Source organism: Chelonia mydas, chromosome 4 (assembly GCF_015237465.2).
Source record: "Chelonia mydas isolate rCheMyd1 chromosome 4, rCheMyd1.pri.v2, whole genome shotgun sequence".
Taxonomy (NCBI): Eukaryota; Metazoa; Chordata; order Testudines; family Cheloniidae; genus Chelonia; species Chelonia mydas.
This window is the reverse complement of record NC_057852.1, coordinates 127,544,471-127,558,148: the sequence shown is the minus strand read 5'-3', so window position 1 is coordinate 127,558,148 and position 13,678 is coordinate 127,544,471. Positions and strand designations below refer to the sequence as shown.

Sequence of the window (13,678 nt, the reverse complement as noted above, 5' to 3'; positions counted from 1 at the left end):
TTTTCTTTAACCAATATAGTTATACCAATACAAGCCCTTGGGTTAGGGTTGCCAGGTGTCCGGTTTTCAACCGGTTCACCTGCTCTAAAAGGGACCCTGGCACTAGCTTCAGTCAACACTAGCTCCGGTCAGCACCGTTGACCAGGCCATTAAAAGTCCGGTTGGCAACACAGTGGGGCTAAGGTAGGCTCCCTGCCCAGCTCTGCATAGCTCCCGGGAAGTGGCCGGCATGTCCCTCTGGCTCCTAGGTGGAGGGGCGGCCACGGGGGCCACATGTGCTTCCCCCACCCCGAGCACCGGCTCCGCAGCTCCCATTGGCCGGGAACGGTGGCCAATGGTTGCTGCGGGAGCGGCGCTTGCAGGTGGCTGCTCCTCTGCCTAGGAGTCAGAGGGCCATGTTGCTGCTTCCTGGGAGCCACCCAAGGTCAGTGCCGCCCAGAGCCTGCAGACCGAGCTTCCTCCCGTGCTCCAACCCCCTGCCCCAGCTTGGAACTTCCTCCGTCATGCAAACTCCCTCCCGGATCCCGCACCCCCTTCCACACCTCTGCCCCCGCCCAGAGCCCCCTCCCACACTCTGAACCCTTCGGCCCCAACCTGGAGCCCCCTCCTGCACCCCAAATCCCTCATCCCCAGCCCCACCCCTGAACCTGCACCCCCAGCCAGAGCCCACACCCTCTCCCTCACCCCAGTCCCCTGCCCCAGCCCGGAGCCCCCTCCCACATACCAAACCCTTTGGCCTTAGCCATGAACACCCCAAACCCATCATCCCCAGCCTCACCCCAGAGCCTGCATCCCCACCCCAGAGCCCATATCCCCTCCCACACCCCAACCTTCTGCCTCAGGCCGGAGCCTCCTCCCACATTCCGAACTCCTGCCCCAACCCAGACCTCCCTCCCACACTCTGCAACCCTTGGTCCCAACCTGGAGCCTTCTCCTGCACCCCAAACCCCCCATCCCCAGCCACACCCCAGATCCCGCACCCCCAGCTGGAGCCCTCACCCCCTCCCACATCCCAACCCCCTGCCTCAGCCTGGTGAAAATGAGCGAGAGTGGGGGAGAGTGAGTGATGGAGGGAGAGGGGATGGAGTGAGCGGGGGCGGGCCTCAGAGAAGAGGCCGGGCAAGGGTGGGGCCTTGGGGTGGGGCGGGTAGGAGGTGGGGCAAGAATGTTTGGTTTTCTGCAATTAGAAAGGTGGCAACCCTACCTTGAATGGATGCAGTTATATCAGTAAAGGTACCTTATACCAATATAGCTTATTCCCTTTCCCATGTGGGAATCGTTATACCAGTATAAAGCACCTTTACTCTGATATACTTTATCCATACTTGGGCTTGATCTATACTTAATAGTTTTGCCAGCATTGCTATGTTAGTTAGGAGTGTGAGGAAATCACCACCCTGCTTCCCAAACTGATGTAGCTGTGCCAGCAAAAGTCCTAGTGTAGATGCTGTTACATGGACAAAAAGGAACTTTTGCCAGTATAGCTTATTCTGTTTGGGGAACTGGTGTAAACTATATTGGCAAAAAAATTATTGGTAGCATAATCTACATTTCCACTAGGGTATTGGCTGGGGTTAGCCAATGTAGCCCTCCTGACATACCTATACTAGCAAACCAAGTGTGGACAAGGCCTGCCAGGAGTGGTACTGCTTAATTATTCTGGTTGAGTTACCATAGTACACCTTTTCAGTGTAGACAAGACCTCTGACTCTTAAAGTACTTCACTGATATTGTTTAATTAAGCTTAATAGCACCCCTGTGAGGTTGCTTAGACATACTCAGGGGAGTTGGTCAAAAAATTTTGTTCACAATATATTTTTCAACAAAAAATGGCTTTTTTAGCAAAATGGAAATATCCATGGGAAATGTCACGATTCAACGACGTGTTATTGGAAAAACATTTGATTTGTTTTTGTCAACTGAAAAATTTCAGCCAGTCAGGCAAAAATTTTCAGTGAAACAAAGAATGTTCACCCAACTGATCAAAACATTTTGATTTTTGGTTGCCAAAAAAACAAAACAAACTAAACAAACAAATAACCAAGAAGTTTTCAGCCTGGCAGTTTTTCAATGAAAACTGTTTTTAAAAATTTATCTTTATCAAATTCATCACTGGGGGTGGAGAATGTGTTTCCTGACCACCACTGAAATGCAGCTGCCTCTGGGGTGTAAGGCAACAGCCCTACAGTATGCTTTAAGATGGGAAATTAAGAATATTGTGTCCATCTGTGCTGCTGGCGGTATGTTAGCTGGTAGGCTTGTCAGCCCAGGAAAAAATGGTTGTTACCCCTGAATCCGTTTCAGGTCCCTGCTTCAAGATGCAATTTTCCATTCAAACACCCAAAATGCATGAATAACTCAAAGCAAAGCAATTCCCTGACCAGCACAGGCTGAGGCCCTTGCCTTTCTCAGCGAGCAGAAAGAAGAAGTGCCCTTCCCTTAAATCCTTGCAGGGTCATGGAACAGACAGGTAACCCTTAACACTTTCCTGGCTTTTTTTAACCCTGTGACAGGCTATTTAGGTAAGGTAAGTATATTTTATCTAACTGCAAAGACATCCCTACTCTTATGTCACGTACCATGGGATCTCTGATGACCACAGATGGTTAGGACCTCGGCTATGTACGTGTAACCCCCACCCAGTCAGTATGGCACTCTGTCCCCCTCTCGTCATGGCTGGGCCGTGTATAGAGGTTGATGAGCCTGCTACAGCCTTGACCTCTGGAGCTAAAAGCCTCTATTGCCTAAGCTAAAAGACCCACCTCTGTTAGCCTTGGCTACAGCAGGCTCACCAACCTCTTTCTGTGGCCCCGACCACTAAAGGGGCACAGAGCACCACACTGAGTGGGTGTGGGTTACATAGGTCATCTGAGAGAAGACACCTCCAATAGCACAGCTCCTTCTGTCAGCAAATTTGGGTGTGCTGGAACTTACTCAGAGGGAATCATAAGCACCCTTTCCTTCCTGCAGTACTTAGAGGTCACTTGGCGATCTCCCATCCATGTATTGACCTAACCTAACCTTGATTATAGGCCACGACCAGATGGGAGTACCGCACCAGGTAACATGATAGCAGGGTTGCACTTGCATTTGCAGATGAAGAGGGAAATTATATGGCATCATTTGTATGTTCTAGTGTTATCAAACTGTCTAAATCACTATCTCAGTCTGACAGCAATTCTACAGCAGAAACTCCTCGTGGAATACGAGCAGCGAGTCTGACTACTTGGTCTTTTGGTCGGATTGATCATAAAGGACAAATTCCTTCTTCACGTGGGTTTGTGCATGACTCTGATTTGTGTTGTGGACTACACCTATGTGACAACTTGCTGCGTGACACCTGGCAAAGCCCTTCAGTTCTCCGTGCCTGCACAACAGGGTTCTGAGGCTTTCTTGTCAATAAGCGTATCACCAGGCAGCTGTGGATGGGCTGAGCTTTGGGATCCTCAGGTGAAAGGTGCTCTCCCCTAGAAGAGTAAAATACCATCACTGTACATTTGTGCCTTCCTAGAACAACATGGTTACAAAATATCTGATTTCTCTTCACAGGTCAAATGGATGATGTACTGGATCATATTTGCACTCTTCACGACAGCCGAGACTTTCACAGATCTCTTTCTTTGCTGGTGAGCATCAGACCGAGGTGGGGCATTTGTAATGAGATAGGGAGGAAAACAGAAGGGTTTATAAGGGAACAGAGCTCCAGAGAGAGGATTGTAAGACTGTGTAATTTCCTGTGCAAGGGGTTAAATGTCAGGTGCATGGCATGTTTTGCTTGGAGGACCAGCACTTCCTCTCTTAGTGCTGCCAGATTTAGGGGTTGGGAAATACTAACGTCAGGGGAACTGCTCAGGTGCCTGTGAGAAAGCAGTTGGAACTGGAGAGAGTTTGACGAAGGTCTGTCACTGTCAACAGAGGATGGCTGAGCCAGCAGCCCTCTTCTGCTGTGGGCACTGGTGCAGGTGTTGGAATGGAGACAGGCACATGGAAAGAGTGGAATGGGTATGTGAGAGAGGAGAGGTGAACATGAGTGAGGGGAAAAGGGAAAAAGGGGAGAGAAAGGGATAGGGGGAAGGAAGAGATGGAGGGAGGAAGAAGGAGGAGGAAGATACAAACAGGAATAAGACAAACCACTTTAACTTTTTCCCTTCTAAAACTTTCTAATCCCTAGGGTAAGCAAGTGTGTTACGTGTTCCTCTCTGTGCCTGCTCCACAGTGGTTAGGAGTCTATTGGCCTGTGATGGGTTGTTAGATGGGGTAGGATCTGAGTTACCCAGGAAAGAATTTTCTGTAGTATCTGGCTGGTGAATCTTGCCCATATGCTCAGGGTTTAGCTGATCGCCATATTTGGGGTCGGGAAGGAATTTTCCTCCAAGGCAGATTGGAAGAGGCCCTGGAGGTTTTTCGCCTTCCTCTGTAGCATGGGGCACGGGTCACTTGCTGGAGGATTCTCTGCTCCTTGAAGTCTTTAAACTATGATTTGAGGGCTTCAATAGCTCAGACATAGGTGAGAGGTTTTTCGCAGGAGTGGGTGGGTGAAATTCTGTGGCCTGCGTTGTGCAGGAGGTCAGACTAGATGATCATAATGGTCCCTTCTGACCTTAGTATCTATGAATCTATTGCAGTCCCAGTTGAGAGAGCTGCCATCTTGGCCGATACACTGGGAATTGAACCGGGAACCTCCAGAGCTAAAAGCATGAGCTACTAAAGCTTGAGCTAGAGATCCAGGGCTTTCTGGCGAGGGCTGTAGCAGACTGATATTCAGGTTGGGCACAGAAGGGCCTGCAACACACACTCCGCAGTGGGTTTCAATAGCAGGAGGTATTACTTGTTCCTGCTCTGTCCTTTTCCTTTGGGATAGATACTTGGGTATATAGGAGCACAAAGGAAAATGACATTCTTTGTTTGCAAAGGGGCCGAGCCTGCGCACCCTGCAGCTTCCTCCCAGTCTGTTCTCATGTGGGGGGTTCGGAGGGGAGGAACACAGGCCATTGTTAAAGTGGGGTGTTAAGGTCAATAGAGGCTTTGGGTGCTCAGCGCTTCTGCAAATCAGGCCACTTGCACTGAAGTGAGGGGGAAAACTCCTGTGGGCTTTGGACTAGGCCACTTAGATAGGTAGCTAACATCAGGCACATTTTGACCACTCTTATACGGCCTGATCCAATGCCCATTGAAGCCAATGGAAACCGGAGACGTGAATGGGCTTTGCGTCAAGTTCTTAATCCTTACACATGTACCTCACCAAGGGCCCAGACCTACAAGGTGCTGATCACCTGCAGGGAGCACTCTTTTCAATGGGAGTTTCAGGGAGCTCACCACCACACAGAATCCGGCCCAAAAGGAGGCATTATGTTGGTACTTCAGTGTGTCCTTAACTCATTGGGTCCTGATCCAGGGGGTGTGACTGCAGCTCATATATGGGCCTGAGCTAGCTGTCATCGAGCTCGCTTGGGTTCCAGAGATGAAGACACAGCAGCGCATGCTACGGCGCAGGTTAGCCACACAAGTCACTGTGTGCGGTTCTGAGCGGGCTTGTACAGACTGTGCTGCTGTGACTTCACGCCGAGAAGATTAAAGCTAGCTTGGGTGTCCCATGATTGCAGTGTAGACATTCTCTTAACTGAGGGAAATGAGACACGTAAACCATCTGCAGAAAACGCGGAGGACAGGTTAGATTTTTAAAATTCTCTGTGTTAAGTCACGGTGCTGCTAGCAAAACAAAATGGAAGGACATGTGGTTATAGCAGGAACGTCTCTTATTATTAGTAATTGTTATTCTGTGTATATTACAGTAGCGCCAGAAATGCCCAGGGAGGATTGGGCCCCATTATGTTGCACACTATACAAGCACAGATAATGGGACAGCGCCTGCATAATGTGAAAGGAATGATGGTTCGATTCCGTGATAAGTGCCATCTAACTGCAGAAAGGCAGAGAGACGAAAGGTGTATAAATAAATCCAGAGGCTGGTTTGCTGGCTGCTGGTGGGTGTGATAGGTAGTGTTCTCTCTGCACCCCAGGCCTGTAAGGGCTGGGAACAGTGCAAAGAAAGCCTCCATGGCCCCTTTGTGCATACCGCACCCCTTGTCACTTAATTGGCTCTCAGGGTCCCTTTTAAAAAACGTTGCTGCTACCTGGCTGCCAGAAAACTTTGCATAGCGCTCAGCCAGAGTTTGGGTGTGAGTGAATGTGGAAAGAGGGTGGTAGATCCTTAGAACACTCAGGTAGACAGAAACTAGCCTAGGTTCTGAATCTGCCAATTGCTAACTGCCTTGGGCTTCTATTATCTCAGAGAAGCAGTTACCATGAATTTATGTCATCTTTGTTTTCCCATAGGTTTCCATTCTATTATGAACTGAAAATAGCTTTTGTAGCTTGGTTGCTGTCTCCATACACAAAAGGCTCCAGCCTCCTGTATAGAAAATTTGTACACCCAACACTGTCTTCAAAAGAAAAGGTAATTACAGGTGTTCATGCCCTAACTGAGTGGATGGCTCACAGCGGTGGAATTAGTGTGTTTACCGTATGTCAGCTGTATCAATGGTTTTCATCTCAAGAAGATGAGTCACTGCTTTTTCTTTTATTTATTTTTGTTCTTTGATCTTCTCTTTGGTTTTTTTTTTGTATCAGCAGCTGCTGAGCTCATTCAGAATAACTTAACTACGTCTGGGCATCAGAGAACCTAAGAGGGTGGGATACATGTATTTTGTTTTCCCTGAAAATACCACCCTGAAAATAATCCTTCCTTGCATGACAAACTTCACAGTGTTGGAAATGCTGACTGAATGTAGCTGGGGTGACAAGGTGGGTGAGGTAATATCGTTTATTGGACCAACTTCTGTTGGTGAGAAAGACAAGCTTTTGAGTCACACAGCGCTCTTCTTCAGGTCTAGGACAGGCACTCTGAGCATCACAGCTAAATGGAAGGTGGAACAGATTGGTTAGCATAAGCAGGTAGCACATATTCTAAGGGACTTCTCAAGGTAGAGTGGTCCATTAACACCTCTGCAGTCATAGGACAAAAAGAGGGGATTAGTGGGTTACAGATAGTTGTAATAAACCATAAATTCAATCTCTAACTCAGGCCTGATCTACACTACAGAGATAGGTCGACATAAACTAACTCTACACTACACATCTACACTAAAGTAGATACACAGGGAGAACTGCAGAAGAGGATCTGGACCACAAGTGGACCACAAGCTAAATATGAGTCAACAGTGTAACACTTTTGCAAAAAAAAAAAAAGCGAACATCGTTCTGGGATGTATTAGCAGGAGTGTTGTAAGCAAGACACATGAAGTAATTCTTCTGCTCTGCTCCACGCTGATTAGGCCTCAACTGGAGTATTGTGTCCAGTTCTGGGCCCCACATTTCAGGAAAGATGTGGACAAATTGGAGAAAATCCAGAGAAGAGCAAGAAAAATGATTAAAGGTCTAGAAAACATGACTTATGAGGGAAGATTGAAAAAATTGGGTTTGTTTAGTCTGGAAGCGATAAGACTGAGAGGGGACATAACAGTTTTCAAGTACTGTGACAAAGTTCCTCCTCTGCCTTGGTGGGTCCTGCACTTATTGGCGGATTTGCTCGCCTCAGAGATTCACGGCTGCCCTCAGTTTGGCGACTTTACTAGTGGCTCAAACCTGCTGTTCACTCAACTAACCTCATCACCAGCGTGGGGAAAAGGAAGGAGAACAATTCCCACAGTCTCTGCTGGTCCACCTAGTGGGTCAGGGGACAGGCCAGGACCTTCCCCTCTGATGGGACCCACAGTCCAGGTCAACTCCTCCTGTATCCAATAGGGAGTTGGGGGGATGGGGGAACCCTGGCCCGCCCTCTACTCCAGGTTCCAGCCCAGGGCCCTGTGGATCACAGCTGTCCACAGTGTTTCATGTAACACCTGTGTGACATCTGCAACTCCCTGGGTTACTTCTCCATGGCCTTCTCCCGATACCTTCTGTATCCTCACCACAGGACCTTCCTCCTGAAGCCAGATAGCATTTGTACTCCTCATCCTCCAGCAGCACACCCTCTCCCTCTCAGCTCCTTGTGTGCCCCTCACTGACTGAAGTGAGCTCCTTTTTAAACCAGGTGCCCTGATTATCCTGCCTTAATTGATTCTAGCAGCTTCTTAATTGGCTCCAGGTATCCTAATTAGCCTGTCTGCCTTAATTGGTTCCAGCAAGTTCCTGATTGTTCTGGAACTGCCCCTGTTACCTTACCCAGGGAAAAGGGACCTGCTTAACCTGGGGTTAATATATCTGCCTTCTATCACTCTCCTTTAGTAGTGGGTGGGCAGAAGCCCACTCACCTCCTGGATTTTTTATTTTAAGAAAAAAAAATCACTCTCCTGTAGCCATCTGGCCCGACCCTGTCACACCACTCAGCCTTGTAGGCCCAATTCTCCACTCACAGAATAAAAGCAACTCCCAGAGGTTTCAGTGGAAGCTACTGCTCTCCTGCCGTCTTCTTTTCCTTTTCAAGTACTGGCTGTACTCCAGCTGCTGGGAAGGAGGGAGGGAGATGGCCGCCTCTGTGAATGATGGCCTGATCCTTGAGAGAGACAGCAGGAGGTCTGAACTCTTCCCTCTTGTGCTTTTTTTTTTTTGGTCTTGCATGACAGGAAATTGATGACTGCCTCGTCCAAGCGAAGGATCGGAGCTATGATGCCCTGGTGCACTTTGGGAAGCGGGGACTGAATGTCGCAGCAACAGCAGCCGTGATGGCGGCTTCCAAGGTAACAGCCAGGAGAGCGCAGGTCACGGCAGTGCCGTTAGCCTCTCAGTTGGGTCTGGGTCCATCGTCTATGGTAACAACACAGCGGGGCGGAGAGGAGGAAGGCGTGGGAGGGAGTCCAGAATTCTTCCAGTTATTACGATCCTGCCTCCCAGCGTCCTGTTCATCAGCCTCACGGGTGTGTCTTGGGATGAACACATTATGCAAGACCATGATGCTGTGGGAGTGAATGAAGGGGGTAAACGCAAGGGGCCAAGCTTTGCTTTCAGGTCTGTGTGAGGGCTTCTGCTGAGCAGGATGCGGAGCAGCACACTCTAGCCTTATGATGATGCACAATTAGATTTCCATGAGCGATACTGATTAATCATACCCGGGAACAGTTACTACTCCAGGCTGGGAAATTGCTTAATGGCTCCTTTGAGGAAAAATTAAGCTCAGCTGTCCAGTTATTCCCTGCCCCCTTTCACAGGAGAAAGCACAGAGTAGGACTGAGGAGGGAGCCCCCACGCCAGGCCTGTTGTTTCATTGGATTGTTAAAAAGGCTGGATAACATTCTCACCTCTAATTTGGATGCTAATATCAGACCAATGAAATCTGAGGCTTCTGAACATTAAATGACCAGCTGCTGAGGTCAGGAAGGATCTCTTCTTTCATACCTTGTACAGCATCATATGATTGACTAGGTTCATTATTATGTTGCGTGAAGGAAAGATCACTTTCCTTTGAAGCAGCAGATATTGGTCACTTTTGGAGACAGGTTGCTGGACGTGATGGAGAAATGGTCTCATCTGATCCTTAGATGGAAAGTGCTCTAGATATGCAAAGCAGACACCCACATTGTTCTGTATTGCATCTGTACTGTTACACCCATGCCTGGTGCTACAGCAATATTGAGATCTGTTTTAAATGTGCAAAAGCCAGGAATGCTTATTTTGTTCCCTGCTCACAGTCGTCTGTTTCTAGATGTTGAGCTGACGTGATGCTGTATGTGTGAAGGTCCCTACAACACCTCCACACAACAGTGAGACATTTGGCTGACACCTTGGCTGCGCCAAGGCCTTTTATGCCACTCTAGCAGCATAAAAGGGCCTTAAAATGGGCAGCAGCAGTCTACTGAGAGTATCACTGTCTCTGTACTGCCTTTGCTCCCAGCACGTGGTGTAGATGCACTGATGTCCCTGATGCATTGCACTACGTCTGTCTCTGCTTTCCAGGGCCTGCAGGAGCACGTTGGAAGCAGAGTACAAGTTAGAGCAGCCCTGAGGCTGCTCTGATTTACACTTGAGGCTTGGCAGGGCCCTGTCCAACCCCAGAATATGGCCTAAAGCCTTTGTGCCCCACCTCTCCCTCCCTGCCCTGAGCACAGGAACAGAATAATTGAGTCTTGGGCCCTTTCTCTTGAGGGTCAATGAGTGTCACTGTCCTACTTGCCTCCTTTCTCCTCCTCAGGGATTTCTCTTGAAAAAGAATCTGTCTCTCTAAATGCTTGTTTTCCACCTTGCGAGGATATGTACACAGCTCCAGAGGTAGCAGGAGGCTGGGTGGAAGGGAGGCTGGGGACGGCCATAGAGAAGAAGGTCTGCAGTGAAAGAGGGGGACAGAGTAGTTCTAGGGATGATAGTTTTCCTTGATGTAATGGAGATCCTTGTTCAGTGTTAGAAGAAAGTATCTCTTTCTATGATTCTTTACCATTGTCACACCTTACCTTTGGTTCTTATCCTGCCCCTGTCCCTGCAGTATCTGAGCACCTCACAATCTTCAATCCTCACAACACATCTGTGAGGTAGGGAAGTGCTACTGTCTCCATTTCAGATGGGGAAATGGAGGCACAGAGAGGCTAAATGAGTTGCCTAGGGTCACAGAAGAAGTCGATGGTAGAGCATGGACTTGAACCCAAGTTTCAGGCTTGGGCCCTAACCACTGAACCATCCTCCCTGTCTGCGACATCTTGGAAGGCCTACTCCTAGGAACAACACTTTAAATTAGCAAAAAGAAAAGGAGTACTTGTGGCACCTTAGAGACTAACCAATTTATTTGAGCATAAGCTTTCGTGAGCTACAGCTCACTTCATCGGATGCATACTGTGGAAAGTGTAGAAGATCTTATTATATACACATAAAGCATGAAAAAATACCTCCTCCTACCCCACTCTCCTGCTGGTAATAGCTTATCTAAAGTGATCACTCTCCTTACAATGTGTATGATAATCAAGTTGGGCCATTTCCAGCACAAATCCAGGTTTTCTCACCCCTCCCCCCCACAAACTCACTCTCCTGCTGGTAATAGCTTATCCAAAGTGACCACTCTCCTTACATTGTGTATGATAATCAAGGTGGGCCATTTCCAGCACAAATCCAGGGTTTAACAAGAACGTCTGGGGGGGGGGGGTAGGAAAAAACAAGGGGAAATAGACTACCTTGCATAATGACTAAGCCACTCCCAGTCTCTATTCAAGCCTAAGTTAATTGTATCCAATTTGCAAATGAATTCCAATTCAGCAGTTTCTCGCTGGAGTCTGGATTTGAAGTTTTTTTGTTGTAAAATAGCGACTTTCATGTCTGTAATCGCGTGACCAGAGAGATTGAAGTGTTCTCCGACTGGTTTATGAATGTTATAATTCTTGACATCTGATTTGTGTCCATTTATTCTTTTACGTAAAGACTGTCCAATTTGACCAATGTACATGGCAGAGGGGCATTGCTGGCACATGATGGCATATATCACATTGGTGGATGTGCAGGTGAATGAGCCTCTGATAGTGTGGCTGATGTTATTAGGCCCTGTGATGGTGTCCCCTGAATAGATATGTGGGCACAGTTGGCAACGGGCTTTGTTGCAAGGATAGGTTCCTGGGTTAGTGGTTCTGTTGTGTGGTATGTGGTTGCTGGTGAGTATTTGCTTCAGGTTGGGGGGGCTGTCTGTAGGCAAGGACTGGCCTGGTCTCCCAAGATTTGTGAGAGTGTTGGGTCATCTTTCAGGATAGGTTGTAGATCCTTAATAATGCATTGGAGGGGTTTTATTTGGGGGCTGAAGGTGACGGCTAGTGGCGTTCTGTTATTTTCTTTGTTAGGCCTGTCCTGTAGTAGGTGACTTCTGGGAACTGTTCTGGCTCTATCAGTCTGTTTCTTCACTTCAGGAGGTGGGTATTGTAGTTGTAAGAATGCTTGATAGAGATCTTGTAGGTGTTTGTCTCTGTCTGAGGGGTTGGAGCAAATGCGGTTGTATCGCAGAGCTTGGCTGTAGACAATGGATCGTGTGGTGTGGTCAGGGTGAAAGCTAGAGACATGTAGGTAGGAATAGCGGTCAGTAGGTTTCCGGTATAGGGTGGTGTTCATGTGACCATCGTTTATTAGCACCGTAGTGTCCAGGAAGTGGATCTCTTGTGTGGACTGGACCAGGCTGAGGTTGATGGTGGGATGGAAATTGTTGAAATCATGGTGGAATTCCTCAAGGGCTTCTTTTCCATGGGTCCAGATGATGAAGATGTCATCAATATAGCGCGAGTAGGGGCGTTAGGGGACGAGAGCTGAGGAAGCGTTGTTCTAAATCAGCCATAAAAATGTTGGCATACTGTGGGGCCATGCAGGTACCCATAGCAGTGCCGCTGATCTGAAGGTATACATTGTCCCCAAATGTAAAATAGTTATGGGTAAGGACAAAGTCACAAAGTTCAGCCACCCGGTTAGCCGTGACATTATCGGGGATAGTGTTCTTGACAGCTTGTAGTCCATCTTTGTGTGGAATGTGGGTGTAGAGGGCTTCTACATCCATAGTGGCCAGGATGGTGTTATCAGGAAGATCACCGATGGGTTGTAGTTTCCTCAGGAAGTCAGTGGTGTCTCGAAGGTAGCTGGGAGTGCTGGTAGCGTAGGGCCTGAGGAGGGAGTCTACATAGCCAGACAATCCTGCTGTCAGGGTGCCAATGCCTGAGATGATGGGGTGCCCAGGATTTCCAGGTTTATGGATCTTGGGTAGTAGATAGAATATCCCAGGTCGGGGTTCCAGGGGTGTGTCTGTGCGGATTTGATCTTGTGCTTTTTCAGGGAGTTTCTTGAGCAAATGCTGTAGTTGCTGTTGGTAACTCTCAGTGGGATCAGAGGGTAATGGCTTGTAGAAAGTGGTGTTGGAGAGCTGCCGAGCAGCCTCTTGTTCATATTCTGACCTATTCATGATGACAACAGCACCTCCTTTGTCAGCCTTTTTGATTATGATGTCAGAGTTGTTTCTGAGGCTGTGGATGGCATTGTGTTCCGCACGGCTGAGGTTATGGGGCAAGTGATGCTGCTTTTCCACAATTTCAGCCCGTGCGCGTCGGCGGAAGCACTCTATGTAGAAGTCCAGTCTGCTGTTTCGACCTTCAGGAGGAGTCCACCTAGAATCCTTCTTTTTCTAATGTTGGTAGGGAGGTCTCTGTGGATTAGTATGTTGTTCAGAGGTATGTTGGAAATATTCCTTGAGTCGGAGACCTCGAAAATAGGATTCCAGCTCACCACAGAACTGTATCATGTTCGTGGCGGTGGAGGGGCAGAAGGAGAGGCCCCGAGATAGGACAGCTGCTTCTGCTCGGCTGAGAGTATAGTTGGATAGGTTAACAATATTGCTGGGTGGGTTGAGAGACCCATTGCTGTAACCCCTTGTGGCATGTAGTAGTTTAGAAAGTTTAGTGTCCTTTTTCTTTTGTAGAGAAGCAAAGTGTGTGTTGTAAATGGCTTGTCTAGTTTCAGTAAAGTCCAGCCACGAGGACATTCATGGCTGGACTTTATGGGTACCCGCATGGCCCCACAGTATGCCAACATTTTTATGGCTGATTTAGAACAACGCTTCCTCAGCTCTCGTCCCCTAACGCCCTTACTCTACTTGCGCTATATTGATGACATCTTCATCATCTGGACCCATGGAAAAGAAGCCCTTGAGGAATTCCACCATGATTTCAACAATTTC

The 13,678-nt window shown here is 48.2% G+C and overlaps 1 protein-coding gene across 11 annotated transcripts in view; it reads left to right on the top strand.

Moving 5' to 3' along the window:
• REEP1 (receptor accessory protein 1) overlaps nt 1-13,678 on the top strand; it is a 112,782-nt gene that overhangs the window by 47,364 nt on the left and 51,740 nt on the right. For 6 of the 11 annotated variants that reach the window (XR_006290243.1, XM_043544871.1, XM_043544870.1 and 3 more), the window contains 3 exons: nt 3,550-3,626; nt 6,337-6,457; nt 8,625-8,738. Coding sequence is in view for 9 of the 11 variants with exons in the window: in XM_043544871.1 (XP_043400806.1) it covers nt 3,550-3,626; nt 6,337-6,457; nt 8,625-8,738 (312 nt within the window). In the remaining 2 variants the exon portion in view is untranslated. Of the gene's footprint in view, nt 1-3,167; nt 3,451-3,549; nt 3,627-6,336; nt 6,458-8,624; nt 8,739-13,678 lie in introns of all 11 variants that reach the window. The other 5 variants (XR_006290242.1, XM_037898287.2, XM_037898286.2 and 2 more) reach the window with 1 other exon arrangement.